This window comes from Cherax quadricarinatus, chromosome 20 (assembly GCF_038502225.1).
Source record: "Cherax quadricarinatus isolate ZL_2023a chromosome 20, ASM3850222v1, whole genome shotgun sequence".
NCBI classification, from domain to species: Eukaryota; Metazoa; Arthropoda; class Malacostraca; order Decapoda; family Parastacidae; genus Cherax; species Cherax quadricarinatus.
Window position 1 is genome coordinate 19,949,975 of NC_091311.1, and position 25,641 is coordinate 19,975,615.

Consider the following 25,641-nt stretch of genomic DNA (forward strand, 5'->3'; position numbering starts at 1 on the left):
CTCCAAGTTTTCCCAGTCGATCTCCCTGTGGTTGAAATCCCCCATAACCAGCAACTTTGCTCTGTTGGAATGAGCTCTTCTTGCCACGTCAGCAAGTGTGTCCACCATTGCTCTGTTGTTCTCTTCATATTCCTCTCTTGGCCTCCTGCAGTTCTGTGGTGGATTATACATCACTGCAATGACCACTTTGTGTTCCCCAGACTGAACTCCTTCTCTCAGGACTCATGGAGAGATGTTGTCCAGTCCCACTGCCTTTGAGGCAGCTTTTTCACCTCCTTGGTTGTGTGTATTGTGTCCAGCACTTGTTGGTGTACCCCTCCATTTCGACTTTCTGGTGTCCTATTTATCTCCACTGAAAATACTGCCTTAAATCTCATGTTGAGCTCTTCACATACTTCTCGGTCGTTTCTTGTGATCTCCCCTCCTTCCTTCCTCAGCCTGATTACCTGATCCTTGACTGTTGTTTTCCTCTTGATGTGGCTGTACAATAGCTTCGGGTCAGTCTTGGCTTTCGATGCTATGTCTTTTTCATATTGCCTTTAGGCCTCTCTCCTTATCCATGCATAATCATTTCTGGCTCTTTGACTAATCTCCTTATTTTCCTGGGTCCTTTGTCTTCTATATTTTTTCCATTCTCTAGTGCACTTATGTTTGGCCTCTCTACACCTTGGGATGAACCAATGGCTAGTTCTGGGCTTCCCATTATTTGTGTTGCCCTGGGTACGAACCTCTCCTCTGCCTCCTTGCACTTTGTTGTCATGTAGTTCATCACTTCATTTACTGATTTTCCCACCAGCTCTCTTTCCACTGAACCTCCTGTAGGAAATTCCTCATACCTGTGTAGTCGCCTCTTTTGTAGTTAGGCTTCTCCTGACCTACTCTTCGTGCTTCCCCTGAAAACTCAGGACTATGTGATTACTAGCTCCAAGAGGCCTTTCCTGTGTGATATTCTCAATGTCTGAACTGCTGAGGTGAATATGAAGTCCAGTTATGCTGATTCATCCTCTCCTCTCTCTCTCTGGTAGTGTCCCTAACTTGTTGATGCATAAGGTTTTCAAGTACCACCTCCATCACCTTAGCCCTCCACATTTCTGGTCCCTGATATTGCTCCAGGTTTTCCCAGCCAATTTCCTTGTGATTGAAGTCATCCACAACTAGTAATTTTGTTCTGCCTATGTGGCTTTAGGCCACCTTAGCCATCGCCTCTGGCCATCAACACTTGCTGTGTTGTTCTCATCATATTAACGTATTGGCCTTCTGCTATTCTCTGGTGGGTTATGCATCACTGCAATCACTAACCTGGAGCCCAGAGTCTGAATTGTTCCTACTACATAGTCCTTTCCTTCTCTTCTGTCTCCTTCCAACTTCTCGAAACCCCACTGGTTTTCGATGAGCAGTGCAACTCCTCCACCCCTTCCATTTCCTTTATCTTTCCTGAGGATCTGATATCCAATTGGAAAGATGGCGTGTGTTATCTTTCCTGTGAGCTTGAGTTTCGTGAGTGCTGTGATATCTGGTGATGCCTCTGTGATTCTTTTGTGCCACTCCTCACACTTATTCATTATTCCATCATTGTTGGTGTACTTTACCTTCAGCTTCTCTTCCAACACTGTATTCTGGGGGATTTGTGGAGGCTGGGGGAGTGGCAGGGTGCTATGGGAGTCTACTGTGCCACGGCGGGGTGGGGTCTGTGAGTGTGGTGTGTGATTTGTTTTGGGATAGTATGTTTGGCTGTGAGATTGTGGTTGGTTGTGCATGCTGCTCCTCCCGACTCTGGTTGTCCCCTCCTGACTCGAGTCTTGTCTTTCATTCCTGCCCCTTTTGCCTTTGTATAATTTCTGTCAGTTTCTGTTATTCTTTTCTCGTTCTGTCGTGATGTAGGTACACCCTCTGATATTTTGCTGCTTTCTTTAATTGTGGTTTCTGATGCAGGATCCTGTTCTGCACCATTTTTGTCTAGAAAATCAATTTGACTGGCCGATTTTTTCCCTTTGAGTATCCCCCTTTTCTCTGAAAATTTATCGGCTCAATCATGTCCTCCTCTCCTGTTTGTTTGATGACATTTTCAATCTCTTTATTCTCTTCCAATTATCTTTCTTTGTATGTCCTCCCTTCGATCACCGTGAATAACAACTGGCCTCTCCCTCTCCTCTTCCCATTGTTTTTCTCTCTGTATCTCTGGGTCCCATTTGAACAGCTATTGCTGCTTCTCTTATCACTTTCTGGATCTAACGGTGGCCTGGTTGTATCTCTGCAGGGGGTCTATCACCTATACCTAATCCCCTATGTCTCACTGTTGTCTCTGTGCCCATCAGCATGCCACTGTCCTTTCTCAACATTTCCTGAGGGCCTGATAGGACCTCAACATACGACTTAACTCCTTTCTTCCTTCTCTTCGGTCCCCTCATTAGATATTGGTGTACCTGCTCTTGATGGCATGCCACTTCCATTCTTTGGCTCTGTATCTTGGTTCAGTATTTTCATTTCATATCTAGGCTCTGTATCCTGGATTCTGCAGCTTTCACTCACAGCTCCCACTTTTTGCTCTCTGCATCCATCCTCCCCTCCATTTCATTGACAAGCTTTCCTAGCTTCCTTTCCCACTCTTGTTCCATCCTTCTCCTTACCTCTTCCATCCATTCTTCCTTTCCAGGTTCACCTTCCTCTGTTTCCCTGGGTCCTCTACCTCCCCTCTGGATTTCCACTTTATTTTTTTCCCCTCAGTGAAGTTCCTAATGTTAACCTCTCAGTAAAGTTCCTAATGTTAACCTCTCACTGAAGCTCCTGATGTTAACCTCTCAGTGAAGTTCTTAATGTTATCCCCTCAGTGAAGTTCCTAATGTTAATCTCTTAGTGAAGTTCTTAATGTTAATCTCCCCCTAACACACCCGTTTACATGTATGTGTATGTGTCTTTGTGTGTGTGTGTATATATATATACTCACCTAATTGTGGTTGCAGAGGTCGAGTCATAGATCCTGGCCCCCACCTCTTCACTGGCCGCTACTAGGTCCACTCTCTCCCTGATCCAGGAGCTTTATCATACCTCTTCTGAAAGCTATGTACGGTTTCTGCCTTAACTACATCACTCTCCAGATTGTTCCACTTCCTGACAACTCTATTACTGAAGAAATACTTCCTAAAAACCCTTTGACTCATTTGAGTCTTCAACTTATAGTAATGACGCCTTGTTGCTGTGTCTCATCTCTGGAACATCCTGTCTTTGTCCACCTTGTATGTATGTATTCACCTAATTGTGGTTGCAGGGGTCGATTCATGGCTCCTGACCCCGTCTCTTCACTGCCCTCTACTGGGTCACTCTCCCCGCACCATGAGCGTTACCACACCTCCGCTTAAAGCTATGAATGGATCCTGCCTCCACTACATCGCTTCCCAACCTGTTCCACTTCCTGACTACTCTGTGACTGAAGAAATACTTCCTAACATCCCTGTGATTCATCTGTGTCTTCAGTTTCCAGCTGTGTCCCCTTGTTGTGTTCCATCTCTGGAACATTCTGTCTCTGTCCACCTTGTCAATTCTTCTCAGTATTTTATATATCGTTATCATGTCCCCCCTATCTCTTCTGTATTTCACTTTCGTCAGGTCAGGTGTGTGTGCGTGTGTGTGTGTGTGTGTACTCACCTATATGTACTCACCTATAAGAGGATGCAGGGGTCGAGTCATAGCTCCTAGCCCCGCCTCTTCACTGGTCGATACTAAGTCACTCTCTTCCTGCTCCATGAACTTTATCATACCTCTTCTTAAAGCTATATATGGATACTGCCTCCACAACTTCATTTTCCAGACTATTCCACTTCCTGACAACTCTGTGATTGAAGAAATACTTCCTAACATCTCTGTGACTCATCTGAATATTCAGCTTCCAACTGTGACCTTTGGTCGCTGTGTCCCATCTCTTAAACATCTTATCACCTTGTCGATTCCTCTCAGTATTTTATATGTTGTCATCATGTCCTTCCTGTCCCTCCTGTCCTCCAATGTCGTCAGGTCAATTTCCCTTTACCTCCAGGACTAGTCTCGTTGCAAACCTTTGCACATTCTCAAATTTCCATACGTGCTTGGCTAGGTGTGGGCTCCAAATTGGTTCTGCATACTCTAATGTAGGCCTAACGTACACGTTGTACAGGGTCCTGAACGACTCCTTACTCAGGTGTCGGTGTGTGTGTGTGTGTGTGTGTGTGTGTGTGTGTGTGTGTGTGTGTGTGTGTGTGTGTGTGTGTGTGTGTGTGAGTGTGTGTGTGTGCTCACCTAGCTGTACTCACCTAGTTGAGGTTGCAGGGGTCGAGTCCAAGCTCCTGGCCCCGCCTCTTCACTGGTCGCTACTAGGTCACTCTCCCTGAACCATGAGCTTTATCGTACCTCTTCTTAAAGCTATGTATGGATCCTGCCTCTACTACATCGCTTCCCAAACTATTCCACTTCCTGACAATTCTGTGACTGAAGAAATAATTCCTAACATGCCTGTGATAAATCTGGGTCTTCAGCTTGCAACTGTGACCCCTTGTTGCTGTGTCCCATCTCTGAAACATCCTGTTTCTATCCACCTTGTCGATTCTTCTCAGCATTTTATATGTTATTATCATATCCTCCCTATCTCTTCTGTCCTCCAGTGTCATCATGTCGATTTCCCTTAACCTCTCCTTGTATGACATGCCCCTTAGCTCCGGGACTATTCTTGTTGTAAACCTGTGCACTTTCTCTAATTTCCATACGTGCTTGTCTAGGTGTGGGTTCCAAACTGGTGATGCACACTCCAATAAAGGCCTAACGTACACGGTGTACAGATTCCTGAACGATTCCTTACTGAGATATCTGAATGCTATTCTTAGGTTTGCTAGGCGCCCATATGCTGCAGCAGTTATTTGATTGATGTGCGCCTCAGGTAATGTGCCCGCTGTTATACTCAGCCCAAGATCATTTTCTTGAGTGAGGTTTGTGGTTTCTGACCCCCTAGACTGTACTCAGTCTACAGTCAATCTTCATGACTTTGTACTTAGTGGGGTTGAACTCCAGGATCCAGTTTCTGGACCAGGTCTGCAGCCTGTCCAGATACCTTTGTAATTCTTCCTGGTCCTTGTCCGATTGAATTCTTCTCATCAACTTCATATCACCTGTAAACAAGGACACTTATGAGTCTATTCCTTCCGTCATGTCGTTCATATATATCAGAAACAGCACCGGTCCTAGGACTGACCTCTGCGGAACCCCGCTCATCACAGGCGCCCACTCAGACACCTGGTCACGTACCATGACTCACAGTTGTTTTCCCCACAGGTATTCCCTGATCCATTGCAGTACTTTCCCTGTTATCCTTGCCAGGTTCACCAGATTTTGCACTAATGTTTTGTGTTGATCTGTGTCAAACGCCTTCTTACAATCCAAGAAAACACAATCTACCCGCCCCTCTCCCCTCTCTCTCTCTCTTGTCTATTTTCTGTCATCCTGCCATAGAACTCCAGTAACTTTGTGGCACAGGATTTCCCATCCCTGAAACCGCGCTGGTTGTCGTCGATAAGCTCTTTCCTTTCTAGATGTTTCACCATACTTCTGATAATCTTCTCCATGATTTTGTATACTATACATATCAGTGACACTGTTCTGTAGTTTAATGCTTCGTGTCTGACTCCTTTTTTAGAAATTGCTCTTTTCCATAACTCAGGTAGTCGCCATGTTTCGATAGATGTGTTCATGATTGTTGTTAGTGGCACACATAGCGGCATGGAGGTGTCTCTGAAAGACTGAATGTTTGGACGTTCTAAGATATAATGCTCCAGTGTATGGCCCTGTCTCTGTCCAAACACACACACACACTCTGTCCACACACACACACTTTATGTTATTGACATCTCCATACTTCTAGCCTAGCCTTAATCTAGCAGTAACATCATCTTGTAATCTACTGACCTTGTTACTTTCTCCAAAGGTATGTTTGATTTGACATATTACATTACGATGGATAATGGACTGCTAGTTGCTATATGTACTATCCTGCTTTTTTTCAAGCTCGTTTGCTAGTTCCTTTCTGACAGTTTTTCGCAAAAGTTCTGTTTGAAAAAACTAAATTTTACTGAATATTCTCTTTATTTAATGTTTGTTTCGCTAGTTCATCAATTTTTTCATGCTCCTGGAGGCCTGTGTGAGAGGTTATGCACAAAAGCTTAACTGTAATCCCTTAGTAATTTGTGCATATCTCTGCCTAGCTTCATACACAAGCATGCAATATTCAGGTCTCAGGGGTATTTACAGCAAGTGCGGTCGTAGTTTCCACAAGCTTGAGAGAACAAGTATGGCAAACAGTTAAGTTTGTAAAGTTCAAACGCAGTTATTAATTCTAAAACACCTCTGTATTATAGTAACATCTGGCTGGTTTTACCCGATCGTTGTTTTGTATATGGTACCTTGTTATATATCATCGCAATAGGTTTGCTAGATGCTTCCTTCCCTTCTTTCCGCACCCATTGAGATATGTTGTATTCAGTTCTCTCAGTAAATTCATCACTCCTTTTTGATGTTTAGATATCGTTATGGCTTTTATTTTCGTTCCTGTCTCCTCTTTGAATACTTCCTTGATTTTTTTTCTATATTCCTCATATTACTTTCTATCATCTTCCGTGAATGCTCCGTCTAACCCCTTCTTTTTTCACTGCTTGTTATATGATGAGTTCCTTCTTATATGGCTGTAGAGCAATTTTAATACGGATTTTGACTCTGACGGTATATTGCTCATAAACTTCTGTCCGGCCTTCCTTCCTATACTGGCGTACTTGTGTCAACCTAGTCTCATTATTTCTCTGTTTTCTGTTGTCTTCCTTGCTCCATACTTTATCTCTGCACACTCACACACCTTATATTGGCCTCTCTAAAGTTTAAGAATAAGTTGATCCATGGGGTCTCTGAGTTTTACTCTTACTCTTGACTGGTATGAATCTTCTTGTGACATATATACTAAGCCTCTCCATGAATAAAGAAGACAGTGACGCAGAGAAGCTTGATCTATGACAACGTTTTGTAGTATGTACAACCTTATAAAACTCTATATATAGCAAAATAAGACCATATAAAGGCTTCATCTACACCTGTGCCGTATCTTCATTGCTGTTGGCAGTAAGCTGTTACACCCTAGATCCATCCATCATGCAGGAGAATGTTTTCATTCAACTTCCTTAACCCACTGAAGCTTATAAAATCTTTGAATTCATAGGTATTCTTGTCTAATATCACAATAAGATCACAGTAAACAGTTCATAACTATTTGATAATGTGAGAAGTCACGAAAGTGCTTGGAATTTCACTATTCCTTCACAGTGGTTGTTTTGCATTGTCTTATATCATTTACTAATGCAATTCTTTTAGGTTGAATGCCAGATACAATCGTGATGGTGTACGTAACTATCTTGTACACAAGCTTACTTGAACATACAACACGTCAGAAAGTTCAATTAAATCTCAGGTCAAATGAAACAAGCCATTGCTTGCCTAATGACACCCTTTGGGCCATTGTAGGTGAGTGCAATGGCTACCTCTCGCCAGGTTAAGGTTACATGAAGAGGGAACAAAGGCACGCACCTGACGTCACCTCTGGAGGTGTAGGTGTAGATAGGTAATTGAGGTAGGTAGAGTATGAACCACTCATAGGAAACTCACACCGAGTCAAACATATCATGAAACTGGAGAAAGTGCAGTAGTTAAGAACATGACTTGTCCCAGGGCTATGGTGTGTATTTTATGAGATAGAAAGGGAAGAGTTCCTCAAAAACTCACCTGATGCCACCCCTGGAGGTGTTGTAGGTGAGGACGGTGGTTCCCCTGCGCCAGGTGACAGGATCGTGAGGGAACGGCACCTGTTCAATCAGGCAGGTGAGTTCAATCATGCTGCCGCTCTTGTAGTGTTTCTCCTGTACCTCTGTCCCTCTCTCATCCACCACCCTCGCCCGTGGAGCTTACAGGGGTGCAAAAGTGATGTGAGGGAAAAGTGGAGGTGGGGGGGGGAGGTGTAAGGGTTAAGGAGGAGAGTGGGGAGGAGTTGTGGAGGGCGGGGCAGGGAAGAGATGAGAAAAATAGGGACAGTTGGGCGGGGCAAAAGAAAGTTGTAAGATTAGTAAGCTGATGCTTGGCTGCATATCTCTCGCTCTCTCTCTCTTTCTCTGTCTGTATGTCTGTCTGTCTGTCTGTCTGTCTGTCTGTCTCTGTCTCTCTCATTCTCTCTCTCTCTCTCTCTCTCTCTCTCTCTCTCTCTCTCTCTCTCTCTCTCTCTCTCTCTCTCTCTCTCTCTCTCTCTCTCTCTCCACCCAACATAAACCCACCAACAAAAACACACACACACACTTGCCTACCCAGCAAGTAAATATAGATCCAGCTTCTTCACACAAAACATAATTATGCAGATTTGCGTCGACTGAGTGGGGCGCCAGGACCTCTGAGCAACTCTGGAGAAATGTAGAAAGATAAGAGAGTACTTGTGGCTTACTGAGAGTGACAGTCAATGTATTTGGATGAAATAGTACCAGTGTCACACACTGACCTTTGTGAGAATACTGTGTCACACACTGACCTTTGTGACAGTCAACGTATTTAGATGGAGAGAATACGTAAGTCTGAATGACAGCCAATGTACGTTCGTAACATTGGCGGTGTTGACGTGTACGATGGATGAGACAGCATCGACAGATCAAGGATTCACTGCTAACGCGGCAGATTGCATCAGGGATTACAAGTTCTACATAAAGCCAGGCATAGAGCCTTCGGGATTACCACACATCCAGTTATCAAAATATTCCGATTTTGTGTGTTGGGATGGCATCTGGCCAACGTAATCAATGATATCTTGCCATGACCATGGCGGAACACACGAAGATAATTCATTTGCTTGAAGCTTGCACTACAACGACCACTCACTTCTGTGGTTTTGTCATGGTGAGAGGACATAGAAAGAGTGTGAGCGAATGTAGGCGAGAATATCACATCAGAGAAAGTAGGTGATGAAGGCTATGTTGTAAGAAGACCCTTCACAGTGATGATGGCTATACTGTGAGAAGAACCTTCACAGTGATGATGGCTATGCTGTGAGAAGAACCTTCACAGTGATGATGGCTATACTGTGAGAAGAACCTTCACAGTGAGGATGGCTATACTGTGAGAAGAACCTTCACAGTGAGGATGGCTATACTGTGAGAAGAACCTTCACAGTGATGATGGCTATACTGTGAGAAGAATCTTCACAGTGAGGATAACTATACTGTGAGAAGAACCTTCACAGTGATGATGGCTATACTGTGAGAAGAACCTTCACAGTGATGATGGCTATGCTGTGAGAAGAACCTTCACAGTGATCATAGCTATACTGTGAGAAGAACCTTCACAGTAATGATGGCTATGCTGTGAGAAGAACCTTCACAGTGAGGATGGCTATGCTGTGAGAAGAACCTTCACAGTGAGGATGGCTATGCTGTGAGAAGAACCTTCACAGTGAGGATGGCTATACTGTGAGAAGAACCTTCACAGTGAGGATAGCTATACTGTGAGAAGAACCTTCACAGTGAGGATGGCTATACTGTGAGAAGAACCTTCACAGTGAGGATGGCTATACTGTGAGAAGAACCTTCACAGTGAGGATGGCTATACTGTGAGAAGAACCTTCACAGTGAGGATGGCTATGCTGTGAGAAGAACCTTCACAGTGAGGATGGCTATGCTGTGAGAAGAACCTTCACAGTGATGATGGCTATACTGTGAGAAGAACCTTCACAGTGATGATAGCTATACTGTGAGAAGAACCTTCACAGTGAGGATGGCTATACTGTGAGAAGAACCTACACAGTGGGGATGGCTATGCTCTGAGAAGAACCTTCACAGTGAGGGTGGCTATGCTGTGAGAAGAACCTACACAGTGAGGATGGCTATGCTGTAAGAAGAACCTTCACAGTGAGGATGGCTATGCTGTGAGAAGAACCTACACAGTGAGGGTGGCTATGCTGTGAGAAGAACCTACACAGTGAGGATGGCTATACTGTGAGAAGAACCTTCACAGTGATGATGGCTATGCTGTGAGAAGAACCTACACAGTGAGGGTGGCTATACTGTGAGAAGAACCTACACAGTGAGGATGGCTATGCTGTGAGAAGAACCTTCACAGTGAGGATGGCTATGCTGTGAGAAGAACCTTCACAGTGAGGATGGCTATACTGTGAGAAGAACCTTCACAGTGATGATGGCTATACTGTGAGAAGAACCATCACAGTGATGATAGCTATACTGTGAGAAGAACCTTCACAGTGATGATGGCTATGCTGTGAGAAGAACCTTCACAGTGAGGATGGCTATACTGTGAGAAGAACCTTCACAGTGATGATGGCTATACTGTGAGAAGAACCTTCACAGTGAGGATGGCTATGCTGTGAGAAGAACCTTCATAGTGAGGATGGCTATACTGTGAGAAGAACCTTCACAGTGAGGATGGCTATGCTGTGAGAAGAACCTTCACAGTGAGGATGGCTATACTGTGAGAAGAACCTTCACAGTGAGGATGGCTATACTGTGAGAAGAACCTTCACAGTGATGATGGCTACACTGTGAGAAGAACCTTCAGAGTGATGATGGCTATACAGTGAGAAGAACCTTCACAGTGATGATGGCTATGCTGTGAGAAGAACCTTCACAGTGAGGATGGCTATACTGTGAGAAGAACCTTCACAGTGATGATGGCTATGCTGTGAGAAGAACCTTCACAGTAAGGATGGCTATGCTGTGAGAAGAACCTTCACAGTGAGGATGGCTATGCTGTGAGAAGAACCTTCACAGTGAGGATGGCTATGCTGTGAGAAGAACCTTCACAGTGATGATGGCTATGCTGTGAGAAGAACCTTCACAGTGAGGATGGCTATATTGTGAGAAGAACCTTCACAGTGATGATGGCTATGCTGTGAGAAGAACCATCACAATGATGATGGCTATGCTGTGAGAAGAACCTTCACAGTGATGATGGCTATGCTGTGAGAAGAACCTTCACAGTGAGGATGGCTATGCTGTGAGAAGAACCTTCACAGTGAGGATGGCTATGCTGTGAGAAGAACCTTCACAGTGAGGATGGCTATGCTGTGAGAAGAACCTTCACAGTAAGGATGGCTATGCTGTTAGAAGAACCTTCACAGTGAGGATGGCTATGCTGTGAGAAGAACCTTCACAGTGATGATGGCTATACTGTGAGAAGAACCTTCACAGTGAGGATGGCAATACTGTGAGAAGAACCTTCACAGTGAGGATGGCTATGCTGTGAGAAGAACCTTCACAGTGAGGATGGCTATACTGTGAGAAGAACCTTCACAGTGATGATGGCTATGCTGTGAGAAGAACCTTCACAGTGAGGATGGCTATGTTGTGAGAAGAGCCTTCACAGTGAGGATAGCTATGCTGTGAGAAGAACCTTCACAGTGAGGATGGCTATACTGTGAGAAGACCCTTCACAGTGATGATGGCTATACTGTGAGAAGAACCTTCACAGTGATGATGGCTATGCTGTGAGAAGAACCTTCACACTGAGGATGGCTATGCTGTGAGAAGAACCTTCACAGTGAGGATGGCTATGCTGTGAGAAGAACCTTCACAGTGAGGATGGCTATGCTGTGAGAAGAACCTTCACAGTGAGGATGGCTATGCTGTGAGAAGAACCTTCACAGTGAGGATGGCTATGCTGTGAGAAGAACCTTCACAGTGAGGATGGCTATGCTGTGAGAAGAACCTTCACAGTGAGGATGGCTATGCTGTGAGAAGAACCTTCACAGTGAGGATGGCTATGCTGTGAGAAGAACCTTCACGGTGAGGATGGCTATGCTGTGAGAAGAACCTTCACAGTGAGGATGGCTATGCTGTGAGAAGAACCTTCACAGTGAGGATGGCTATGCTGTGAGAAGAACCTTCACAGTGAGGATGGCTATGCTGTGAGAAGAACCTTCACAGTGAGGATGGCTATGCTGTGAGAAGAACCTTCACAGTGAGGATGGCTATACTGTGAGAAGAACCTTCACAGTGAGGATGGTTATACTGTGAGAAGAACCTTCACAGTGAGGATGGCTATGCTGTGAGAAGAACCTTCACAGTGAGGATGGCTATGCTGTGAGAAGAACCTTCACAGTGAGGATGGCTATACTGTGATAAGAACCTTCACAGTGAGGATGGCTATGCTGTGAGAAGAACCTTCACAGTGAGGATGGCTATGCTGTGAGAAGAACCTTCACAGTGAGGATGGCTATGCTGTGAGAAGAACCTTCACAGTGAGGATGGCTATGCTGTGAGAAGAACCTTCACAGTGAGGATGGCTATACTGTGAGAAGAACCTTCACAGTGAGGATGGCTATGCTGTGAGAAGAACCTTCACAGTGAGGATATCTATGCTGTGAGAAGAACCTTCACAGTGAGGATGGCTATACTGTGAGAAGAACCTTCACAGTGAGGATGGCTATATTGTGAGAAGAACCTTCACAGTGAGGATGGCTATACTGTGAGAAGAACCTTCACAGTGAGGATGGCTATACTGTGAGAAGAACCTTCACAGTGATGATGCCTATGCTGTGAGAAGAACCTTCACAGTGATGATGGCTATACTGTGAGAAGAACCTTCACAGTGATGATGGCTATACTGTGAGAAGAACCTTCACAGTGAGGATGGCTATACTGTGAGAAGAACCTTCACAGTGATGAGGGCTATACTGTGAGAAGAACCTTCACAGTGAGGATGGCTATACTGTGAGAAGAACCTTCACAGTGATGATGGCTATACTGTGAGAAGAACCTTCACAGTGAGGATGGCTATACTGTGAGAAGAACCTTCACAGTGATGATGGCTATACTGTGAGAAGAACCTTCACAGTGATGATGGCTATGCTGTGAGAAGAACCTTCACAGTGATGATGGCTATACTGTGAGAAGAACCTTCACAGTGATGATGGCTATACTGTGAGAAGAACCTTCACATTGAGGATGGCTATACTGTGAGAAGAACCTTCACAGTGATGGTGGCTATACTGTGAGAAGAACCTTCACAGTGAGGATGGCTATACTGTGAGAAGAACCTTCACAGTGATGATGGCTATACTGTGAGAAGAACCTTCACAGTGAGGATGGCTATACTGTGAGAAGAACCTTCACAGTGATGATGGCTATACTGTGAGAAGAACCTTCACAGTGAGGATGGCTATACTGTGAGAAGAACCTTCACAGTGATGATGGCTATACTGTGAGAAGAACCTTCACAGTGATGATGGCTATACTGTGAGAAGAACCTTCACAGTGAGGATGGCTATGCTGTGAGAAGAACCTTCACAGTGATGATGGCTATACTGTGAGAAGAACCTTCACAGTGAGGATGGCTATGCTGTAAGAAGAACCTTCACAGTGATGATGGCTATACTGTGAGAAGAACCTTCACAGTGAGGATGGCTATACTGTGAGAAGAACCTTCACAGTGATGATGGCTATACTGTGAGAAGAACCTTCACAGTGATGATGGCTATACTGTGAGAAGAACCTTCACAGTGAGGATGGCTATGCTGTGAGAAGAACCTTCACAGTGATGATGGCTATACTGTGATAAGAACCTTCACAGTGAGGATGGCTATGCTGTGAGAAGAACCTTCACAGTGATGATGGCTATACTGTGAGAAGAACCTTCACAGTGAGGATGGCTATGCTGTGAGAAGAACCTTCACAGTGATGATGGCTATACTGTGAGAAGAACCTTCACAGTGAGGATGGCTATGCTGTGAGAAGAACCTTCACAGCGATGATGGCTATACTGTGAGAAGAACCTTCACAGTGAGGATGGCTATACTGTGAGAAGAACCTTCACAGTGAGGATGGCTATGCTGTGAGAAGAACCTTCACAGTGATGATGGCTATACTGTGAGAAGAACCTTCACAGTGAGGATGGCTATGCTGTGAGAAGAACCTTCACAGTGAGGATGGCTATACTGTGAGAAGAACCTTCACAGTGAGGATGGCTATGCTGTGAGAAGAACCTTCACAGTGAGGATGGCTATGCTGTGAGAAGAATCTTCACAGTGAGGATGGCTATACTGTGAGAAGAACCTTCACAGTGAGGATGGCTATGCTGTGAGAAGAACCTTCACAGTGAGGATGGCTATACTGTGAGAAGAACCTTCACAGTGAGGATGGCTACACTGTGAGAAGAACCTTCACAGTGAGGATGGCTATGCTGTGAGAAGAACCTTCACAGTGAGGATGGCTATACTGTGAGAAGAACCTTCACTGTGAGCATGGCTATGCTGTGAGAAGAACCTTCACAGTGATGATTGCTATGCTGTGAGAAGACCTTTCACAGTGATGATGGCTATACTTTGAGAAGAACCTTCACAGTGATGATGGCTATGCTGTGAGAAGAACCTTCACAGTGAGGATGGCTATTCTGTGAGAAGAACCTTCACAGTGATGATGGCTATACTGTGAGAAAAACCTTCACAGTGATGATAGCTATACTGTGAGAAGAACCTTCACAGTGAGGATGGCTATGCTGTGAGAAGAACCTTCACAGTGAGGATGTCTATACTGTGAGAAGAACCTTCACAGTGAGGATGGCTATGCTGTGAGAAGAACCTTCACAGTGAGGATGGCAATACTGTGAGAAGAACCTTCACAGTGAGGATGGCTATGCTGTGAGAAGAACCTTCACAGTGAGGATGGCTATACTGTGAGAAGAACCTTCACAGTGAGGATGGCTATACTGTGAGAAGAACCTTCACAGTGAGGATGGCTATACTGTGAGAAGAACCTTCACAGTGAGGATGGCTATACTGTGAGAAGAACCTTCACAGTGAGGATGGCTATACTGTGAGAAGAACCTTCACAGTGAGGATGGCTATACTGTAAGAAGAACCTTCACAGTGAGGATGGCTATGCTGTGAGAAGAACCTTCACAGTGAGGATGGCTATACTGTGAGAAGAACCTTCACAGTGATGATGGCTATACTGTGAGAAGAACCTTCACAGTGAGGATGGCTATACTGTGAGAAGAACCTTCACAGTGAGGATGGCTATACTGTGAGAAGAACCTTCACAGTGAGGATGGCTATGCTGTGAGAAGAACCTTCACAGTGAGGATGGCTATACTGTGAGAAGAACCTTCACAGTGGTGATGGCTATACTGTTAGAAGAACCTTCACAGTGAGGATGGCTATACTGTGAGAAGAACCTTCACAGTGATGATGGCTATACTGTGAGAAGAACCTTCACAGTGATGATGGCTATACTGTGAGAACCTTCACAGTGAGGATGGCTATGCTGTGAGAAGAACCTTCACAGTGAGGATGGCTATACTGTGAGAAGAACCTTCGCAGTGATGATGGCTATGCTGTGAGAAGAACCTTCACAGTGAGGATGGCTATACTGTGAGAAGAACCTTCACAGTGAGGATGGCTATGCTGTGAGAAGAACCTTCACAGTGAGGATGGCTATACTGTGAGTAGAACCTTCACAGTGAGGATGGCTATACTGTGAGAAGAACCTTCACAGTGAGGATGGCTACACTGTGAGAAGAACCTTCACAGTGAGGATGGCTACACTGTGAGAAGGACCTTCACAGTGAGGATGGCTACACTGTGAGAAGAACCTTCATAGTGAGGATGGCTATACTGTGAGAAGAACCTTCACAGTGAGGATGGCTGCACTGTGAGAAGAACCTTCACAGTGAGGATGGCTACACTGTGAGAAGAACCTTCACAGTGAGGATGGCTACACTGTGAGAAGAACCTTCACAGTGAGGATGGCTACACTGTGAGAAGAACCTTCACAGTGAGGATGGCTACACTGTGAGAAGAACCTTCACAGTGAGGATGGCTACACTGTGAGAAGAACCTTCACAGTGAGGATGGCTACACTGTGAGAAGAACCTTCACAGTGAGGATGGCTACACTGTGAGAAGAACCTTCACAGTGAGGATGGCTATGCTGTGAGAAGAACCTTCACAGTGAGGATGGCTACACTGTGAGAAGAACCTTCACAGTGAGGATGGCTACACTGTGAGAAGAACCTTCACAGTGAGGATGGCTATGCTGTGAGAAGAACCTTCACAGTGAGGATGGCTACACTGTGAGAAGAACCTTCACAGTGAGGATGGCTATACTGTGAGAAGAACCTTCACAGTGAGGATGGCTACACTGTGAGAAGAACGTTCACAGTGAGGATGGCTACACTGTGAGAAGAACCTTCACAGTGAGGATGGCTACACTGTGAGAAGAACCTTCACAGTGAGGATGGCTACACTGTGAGAAGAACCTTCACAGTGAGGATGGCTATACTGTGAGAAGAACCTTCACAGTGAGGATGGCTACACTGTGAGAAGAACCTTCACAGTGAGGATGGCTATACTGTGAGAAGAACCTTCACAGTGAGGATGGCTATACTGTGAGAAGAACCTTCACAGTGAGGATGGCTATGCTGTGAGAAGAACCTTCACAGTGAGGATGGCTATGCTGTGAGAAGAACCTTCACAGTGAGGATGGCTATGCTGTGAGAAGAACCTTCACAGTGAGGATGGCTATGCTGTGAGAAGAACCTTCACAGTGAGGATGGCTATGCTGTGAGAAGAACCTTCACAGTGAGGATGGCTATGCTGTGAGAAGAACCTTCACAGTGAGGATGGCTATACTGTGAGAAGAACCTTCACAGTGAGGATGGCTATACTGTGAGAAGAACCTTCACAGTGAGGATGGCTATGCTGTGAAAAGAACCTTCACAGTGATGATGGCTATACTGTGAGAAGAACCTTCACAGTGATGATGGCTATACTGTGAGAAGAACCTTCACAGTGAGGATGGCTATGCTGTCAGTACAGTAAACACTGTTTACGTTACTGTAATCCCTGAGTTCATCATACTTCACATGATTATTTATCCTCTTATTTCCCTTTATGGGCAAGGGCGCGCCTTGATGGTAGTGAAGTGCTCTTACTCTAGCACATGGGAGCTACCAGTCCACTCCTTGGGTCAAACCTGATTACCTCTCAGTCCTCAGGAGATGTAGGACCCCTTGCGTTATAGCGCTTCCAATTAACAAATATTTTGTTTCCAAACTTCACCCCAGCACAGGTCCCACATTATTATTTACCCCAACAACTCCAAACGTCAATACTTCATCTTCTACAGCAGTGTCTTCCACTCAGTTTTCCTATCTCAAAATCAGATCGACGCTAACATTAATCAAAACTCCTCAACATTTACCTAACTCGTAGACATTCTCTTTGTCCTTACTTCTGGCACATCCAGACTCAAACACCGACCCTTATATCCAACTTTTAAACTAAACTAAACAATTCTCTAATGATAATATTTATTACCTTATAGTTTACATACGTTCATTCACAAGTACCGCCACGGCATCTTTACTTCTCTCTCTTAGGTAAACTTTTCTAAATTCATTTACTACTTCCATTCAAACTCTTCCAACTTTTCTAATTAACTTTCTCATTCAGTTCTAGGACATCCAGTATTCTTTCATTCATAACATTCACAATATATTTACTCACAATAAAAATATGGTCAAAACTTACTTTTTTATCATTATCAAATCTATGAAAATATACAAGCATCTCCTTACACCAGGTATTTTAATTTTCCATGATACGCGTACCTACTGGGGGAGTATTTCACCTCGTCTTCCCGAAGGACAGAAAAGAAAAATTTGAAATCCATAAACAGGAAACATCTTACACACTGACCACTGATCCCACAACACGCACCTTGTGCTCAAGACATTGATGCCACAATAAACCTTATCGTATGTTCAAGACACTGACGCCACAACAAAACTCATCTTCTGTTCAAGACACTGATACCATAACTAAACTCATCATATGCTCAAGACACTGATACCACAATAAAAATCATCTTCTGCTCAAGACACTAATTCCACAACAGAAGACATGCTCAAGGTAGTGATGCCTCAGGGAATCCTACAAGTTGCTTGCTCTAGCGCGTCCACAACTTTTAATCCGCTTCTCTCAAAACTACTCCTTCTCACATTAGAAGACATCTCTTTCTCTCACTTCCAAGACATACCTCTAAGACATATCTCCGTCTCATCTCGAAAAAAATTCTACCTCTCATAACCTCTTCAAGACATTTTGTTTCATCTTATCAACACATCATCTGCCAATCAGTGTAAGTGCATCGTCGGGACCAGAGTCATATTCTTGACGACATTATGCACTTCTTACCAATAACGTTGAGAGTAACAGCCAGCATCATGGGTGGTTCAGTGGCCAGCTGACAACGGTATTGTCCCTGATCCTCAAGCTGTGTATCTCGTATAACTAGCTGCCACTGCTGCCACCTGTCCCCCGACGACGGCACTAGAGAGTACCTGTAAACACACCAAAGATTTTTATTAGTGTTATTAAGTGGATAAAAGTGGCAAGATATGGTTAAAATGTATCACCAACTGGGAGCCATGCTGGACTTGAAACAAAGCCAGTCGCGATCTCATCAGAGTTACATATATTAAGAGCAACAGAAACGGCCCCCAGCACAGTAACAAACAGTAAAACACCATTTGTGTTTGTGAATACGAGGTGTTAATCCAGTAACTACAGATACCGCTCATCAGTTGTCTCCTCACTGTGTTTACAGATGTTACAAAGACCCACGTGAAAAAGTTCTTTGACAGGGAAGTATGGACTCCTGGCTACAACCTAGTCAGATGTGGCCAGAAAAACAGGCAACAAGGGGATGCTGGTTTGTATGTTAGAGTCGCTCATATACAATGAGTTACTTAACATCACAAATGACGTAGTACAACTTTCAGCGGTTAAAATTAAAAAAAAAATCAAAAACAAGTTGTTGCACTTGTATTAAAACACCCAGATATAACTTACCCGCAAATCAGAAACCAACAAATGAGTGTTGTCTGGAGCAACTTTTGAAACTGACCCACAAATATCCTATTGCTTAGTGATTTTAATACAAAAGATGAAGAATGGAAGAACGTAGCAAAGACTGTGATAGCAGAGAAAATCTCAGAGGTTAATTTTGCTGATAGGTCTTACACAGTCGAATAATTAATCTTCCTCAGTAAATTCGCCCTTAGCCATCAGACAGCACAAGCAACCAGACTAGGAAATATAATTAAGTTTATTTAGGTAGACAAAGTGACCTATTTCCTCATATTCACTAATAACGAGGATCTGATCCGGAACACACAGTGGTGTCGAAGACATCAGACTCACACTACATCCTACTCAAAGTTCAACCCTTAATGTACACTGGTCAGGAACAGCGAAACTCAGTCATGTCCGGGGCTTTAAAAAAAGTCACTTCAACAATATGACCATCATGTGAATATGAAAATGGTATACAATACCGACAAGTTGATAAGTAACACACATGTGCAACAGTTAGGTATTTTTATTCCGAAACGTTTAGCCTACACAGTAGACTTCTTCAGTCGAACGCAGAGGAGGCAGTAGCAGTAGAGATGTAAAGACGATGTAATTAGTCCATCACCCTCAAAGACGTAGTTTCGTGGTGATCAGTCCTTCAGCCTGGAGAAGAGTTCTGCTCCACAGTCTGGAGCAATGTGAAGCTGAAGCAACGGAATGGAGACTTATATACTGTCAAAGGTGAGGCGCAGAAAATCTTCATGACAGAGCTTCTCAAAGGCAGCAGACTTTCTGAAGAACAAAGGGAAACACTGGTTAAAGAATGGAGAATGTTGAGTCACATCGAGTTCAGGAGAGACAGAGGGAACAAAAAGATGTAAATGAAATCAGACGAAATCCAAAATACTTTTGTCATTTTAAAAATCCTGTGATATAACCACATCTAGTATCGAGCTCTTACTTATACAATGATAACGAAGGAATGTTTGAAATATTGAAGTCATAATACGATCCTCTTCATTGAGTTAGTAATCAGATTTACGACCCAAGAGAATTTTTCACGAATGAGACTCGGAACGCTGCGGAGATTTTCACGAAGAAGCCACTGATGACATGTCTTTGCACTCTGCCTCACCTCCGGACTTGTATAAATCCTTGTTCTTCCAAATAGCAAGAAATGTCTATCTCGTGCCTTAAATATTTTATGGAGAAAGAGCCTTGACACAGGTGGGAGGTGGCAGCAAAGAAAGATGCAAAAGAAAAAATATAGACCGATAGCACTAACATCACACATTTTTAAAATTCTGAAAGAGTTTAAAGAAGCAAGACTGCCAGTCAATGGAATCACAACAATTGTACAACCCTTAGGCAGTACGAGTTGAGTGGATCACTCAACCTTACGCAACTGCTAAACCAATACGACATTACCTATTCTTTGAATGTGCTTGAAGATAAACAAAATGCAGACTTAGTTTACTCTGACTAAGTGAAAGTCTTCGACAAGTGTGAATATCATAATGGTATACAATACCGACAAGTTGATAAGTCCGCGAAAGGTATCGGAAAAAAAGTTACCCAACTCTACACAGGTGTCTCACTTGTTAGCCTTCGACAAGTGTTACCATGTAGTAATAACGCACAAAATGCGGGCGAATGGAATAGCTGAAAAGTGAGAAGATAATCTGTAACTTCCTAATAGATGAAACCCAGAGAGCAATAGAAATCAAAGTGAAGTAGTGAAGCGGCCACTGTGAGAAGCTCTTTCCCGTTCTTATATCCGACATGGACAGGAACACAAGTTATAGCACTGTATACGATACAAAAATTTGTATGAGAGTGGCGTTTATCAAGGACAACAAACCTTCAAGCTAATACAAACCAAGTTTACCAGTGGACTACTGATAACAATATATTGTTTAATGAGGACAAATTTCAGTCTCTCCACTGTGGAAAAAAATGATGATATAAAAACTGAAATGAAGTACAGGAAAAACTCAAATTATTCAATTGAACAACAGTTTAGCTTAAGGGATTTGGGAGTGAAAGTGTCAGAGGATCTGAAATTCAAGGATTACAAATGCTATTATTATAACTGCCATATAAATGATAGGTTGAATAGCTAGAACATTCATAACTAAAGATACAGAGATAATTATGATACTCTTTCAAGTCAATAATCTTCTCTAGTCTGTAATCTTGCTGTGCACAAACAGCTCCTCTACAAGGCAAGATAAATTGCAGAGGTGGAAACTGCACAAAGAACCTTCAATGCTTGTACAAATTTAATCAAGCAACTAAACTACTGGGAATGATTGAAGTATCTAGGAACACGAGAAAGATCATAATCTACACCTAGAAAATTCACGGTGGCTTCGTCTCAAATCTGCACACAGAAATGACTCCACATGAAAGTAATGTGTTTAAGAGATGGAGGAAAATAGCTCCAATGAAAAGCAGGGGAGAAATGAGTAAGCTTAGAGACTAATAAATAAATATAAAAAGACCAAGATTCTTCACTGTGCTTCCTTGGAGCATAAGGATAGTGTACAAAAAAAACCCTAGCTATCTTCACAGGGAAACTCGGCCTTCCCAAAGTCAGTTCCTGATCTGCAGAGTTGTGGTGAATATGCTGGACTGCGAGTTCGATTAGATCAGCAACTGGTAAGCCGGGTCTGGAGCCAGATCATGGCGAGCTGATACTCCGAAAATCAACTCCAGGTAGATTCCAGGTAAGCCTGGCGCTTGTGTATTGGCATCAGATTACGGAGGAGCAACAGACGTAGGCATTGTCACTGGTAGGCGGGATTAACCAGTGGAAGTAGCTCTAATTCTCCATCTTGTCGGTATTGTATACTCTCACTACATTCAAGACAAGGTACAGATGCCAATGAGGTGTCGTGCTTTGGTACGAATGAGAAAGAGAAAAGAGAGAGAGAGAGAGAGAGAGAGAGAGAGAGAGAGAGAGAGAGAGAGAGAGAGAGAGAGAGAGAGAGAGAGAGAGAGAGAGAGAGAGAGAGAGAGAGAGAGAGAGGATGACGGTGATTGTGAGAAAATTATATTTTGAAGTTATATTAATTGGACAAAAAGCGCCCCGGCACTATCAGGTATACCAAAAGGTGAAACTGGAGTCTAACAGTATTTAGACAGCAGAGACATAAATAATAGTTGTTGTCCTATCTCAATTAATATAAGGACCTAACAATTTATTCCTGCAGAAATAATATACATCGATGCTTGAAATGTATATATGTGTGTGTGCTAAACATGCCACTAAAGGGTGAAAAACACTAGCTCAGGGCCTCTACGTAGTGGTGGTTTTGTATGTGCCGATAAGCTTTCTGCAGTGTTCCTCCAGTTTCATGTTTTTATGTTCTTTCAGGATAGGTCACGTGCATGACACACGTCCCTGCCTCTTGGAAAATCTTTTCCCCCAAAATACCTATTACAACTCTTGCAGTGTAACATATACGTGTATATATATATATATATATATATATATATATATATATATATATATATATATATATATATATATATATGTCGTGCAGAATATGTAAAACTGGTCAATTAGCAAGAACTCATTTAAAATTAAGTCCTTTCTGAACTTTTCTCTTATACGTTTAAAGATATATTTTTTCATTAATGTTAATGTAACAATTTTTAATTTTGCACCAAAAGAATCTTAGAAAACTTACCTAACCTTATTATAACAAGAACAATTTATTTTAGCCTAACCCAATTAAATATATTTTATATACGTTTACAATAATTTAATAGTAAACAAACACAGTGAAATATATTTTTTTCGTTGGGTTCAGAATGATTTTGGCGAAATTATTGCATACACAAATTTTCGCTTGTCCTATATGGCAAGATGAGCGTTGCTATTTAAGCCAAGATGGCAAGTTCTGCCTATTCGGCATGACATATATATATGTATATATATATATATATATATATATATATATATATATATATATATGTATATATATATATATATATATATATATATATATATATATATATATATATATATATATATATATATAAATATATATATATATATAAATATATATATATATATATATATATATATATATATATATATATATATATATATATATATATATATATATATATATATATGTTACAAAAAACGCGATTCTAAAAGCTTAGAGATCTCCAGTGAATACTAGAAAGGACTGCCCTTCTAGCATCCAGCCTGTTACTGGGTTTTCGTAACAATTAGTCAGTATCCTTTTCCAATTATCCATTAGAATTCAGTATGATTCAATAGTGCTTCAGGATTACAACTGGTAGGCTACTAACTAGAGAAATTAAAATTTTATAAATTTATTATTTAAGTTGTCTAGGCGTATATCAAATCAAATTAAATTAATAATAATCACAGTAATTAAAATATCACTCACTTCTCTCGAGTACAGTATTATTGTGCTGAAAGCACATATCGCATTTTTAATTCTTAAATACCGTCTGGTACATTAACATTTAATAAGATACTACAAATATGTACAAGAAAGTTTGTGTATATGTGTGTAAGTGCTGTAAGTAGTTCGCTATGTCTCACGACTCGACTAGACTTAAATAAGTGACTGACAAAGTCCTCAAATAAACTAACTTCTTGACCAACTGGCAATCAGAACAGTCTGCTTGAACAACAAAAAGAATGCTAAGCCCAATAGCAATATAACAAGCAACTGCGACACAGAATCAGGAACAAGGAGATAATATAACGACACTAAGTAGGGACCATCAGCAGATCCTCCACAAAAGTCACAAAACTCCCATACTACTGAATCTAAGTTCAGCATAAGAAAATCCCCGACTGTGATAATACACAGATACCAGTACAAGTTAGGTTAGAAGCTACAGCTCAGGACCTGAGTTGCCCAGAGTGTCTATGCGACACACAACCTCAGTACAACGTCGAAAATCACTAAGTCTATACAATGTTCTGTGAACAGAGTTCTACAGAACTAACAAGAACAATGAGACAGACAATCTGTCCAACCACCAAGAGAGTCTAGATCAGACTGAATACTTCAGGCGAGGTGAGGACACCCCCCCCTCGATCACGTGATAGCTCCGTGGACAGCTGCAGCTCAGAAACAGAAGCCGGCAGTCTAACGAGCCACAAGCGATAATTACAGTAGTTAGACAATCAAGACTTGAACTGAGCACATAATATGTTACATCCTACCTAAGAACATGACTAAGTCAAATAATAATATAAAGTCATATATTTACGATTTAGCTATTATCGCAAATATAAGCAATATAAAATTATATGAAAAGGTAATAATTATATATATACATATTAATCATTGCAACCCATTCAGGGGTTGCAATCCCCCCCCCAACACGACAAACAGTCGCACTAGGAGTTGCATTAATGTCTTTCACATTATTACTGATTACTCATGATACTTTAACAACATAATATAAACATTAATCAGAGTCACTCTTGTGCCAAGCACCTCTATAATTTCACAGCGTCTGTACACTAAGATATGCCCCTAGTACTAGGGAAGTACACAGTATCGTATCTCCGCATACTCGTGATTATGTACATCAGTGTAGAGACATGATAGCGTACACAAGCCTGACACACTGAGGCTCGATCATAATAGAGGAGAATGCATTCCACTCTTAAGTAGTGGTTGTGGAATGCTATGCAGTATGGACATCTGAGTATGAAACAGCTTAAGGTGTGTAGTGAAAGGGGGGGGGGTCTGCGGCAGGACAGTGTTCCGCCAAGCAGTAACATCGCCCACACGACACTATCCACTCATCACTCAGCTTATGTCTCCTCCTCATACACATCACTACTGTGAATATATAAATATAATAATTAGACATGACATGAGTATACATAGTTAATATGGGCTGGAGGGATTAAGTTACTCAACTGAATTTAACATGGCAAGTAACAAAAGGTATTTGGGCATAAAATTACGTAAATTTAAAATGGGGAAGTGCCCAAATACACATCAAAATGTTCCAAGGACACCACAAGAGCTAGAGCCTCTTTCTCAATAGTGGCATAATTTTTCTGGTGTCGTTTAAGTTTAGATGAATAGTAACATATAGGATGGAGAATGTCAGTGGATGTTGACTGTTGGAGCAGCACAGCACCCACTGCATAACCACTCGCATCTATATGTAAAAAGAAGGGAAGATTAAAATTAGGACTTTTCAACACAGGAGCAGAGGAGAGCAAGCGCTTCAACCTTTTGAACGAGTCTGAACAATCTCTAGTCCAGGTGAACTGAACTTTGCTACTAGTAAGCTCAGTGAGAGGAGCTGCAATCTGAGAAAAGTTTGGACAGAACCTGCGATAGTATCCTGCCATACCCAGGAATCTCTGTACTCCCTTCCTATCCTGTGGCACTGGAAATTCAGAAATTGCACGAACCTTAGTCTCAATAGGAGCAACCTCACCTTGGCCGATACAAGAGCCTAGATAGGTAATCTTGGCTTGACCAAAACTACATTTAGCTAAGTTAACAGTGAAGTTGTAGTGCGCCAGTCTCTCGAACAATGCTCTGAGACGCGTTAAGTGCTGTTCCCACTCGTCACTGTACACCACTAAGTCGTCAAGGTAGGCTTCTACTCCCTCTAAGTTGTGGGTCAACTCGTTCATTATACGTTGGAATGAAGAAGCCGCGTTACATAGGCCGAAGGGGATGACGAGGTAGTTAAACAATCCATCTTGAACAG

At 42.5% G+C, this 25,641-nt stretch overlaps 1 protein-coding gene across 2 annotated transcripts in view; it reads right to left on the bottom strand.

Moving 5' to 3' along the window:
- The window catches only part of LOC128703772 (uncharacterized), a 767,381-nt gene that overhangs the window by 83,850 nt on the left and 657,890 nt on the right, over positions 1-25,641 (bottom strand). For both annotated transcript variants that reach the window (XM_070086895.1, XM_053798585.2), the window contains exons 5-6: positions 18,241-18,386; positions 7,783-7,960 (exon numbers count right to left, since the gene is read on the bottom strand). In XM_070086895.1, the coding sequence (XP_069942996.1) occupies positions 7,783-7,960; positions 18,241-18,386 (324 nt within the window). The remainder of the gene's footprint in view (positions 1-7,782; positions 7,961-18,240; positions 18,387-25,641) is intronic.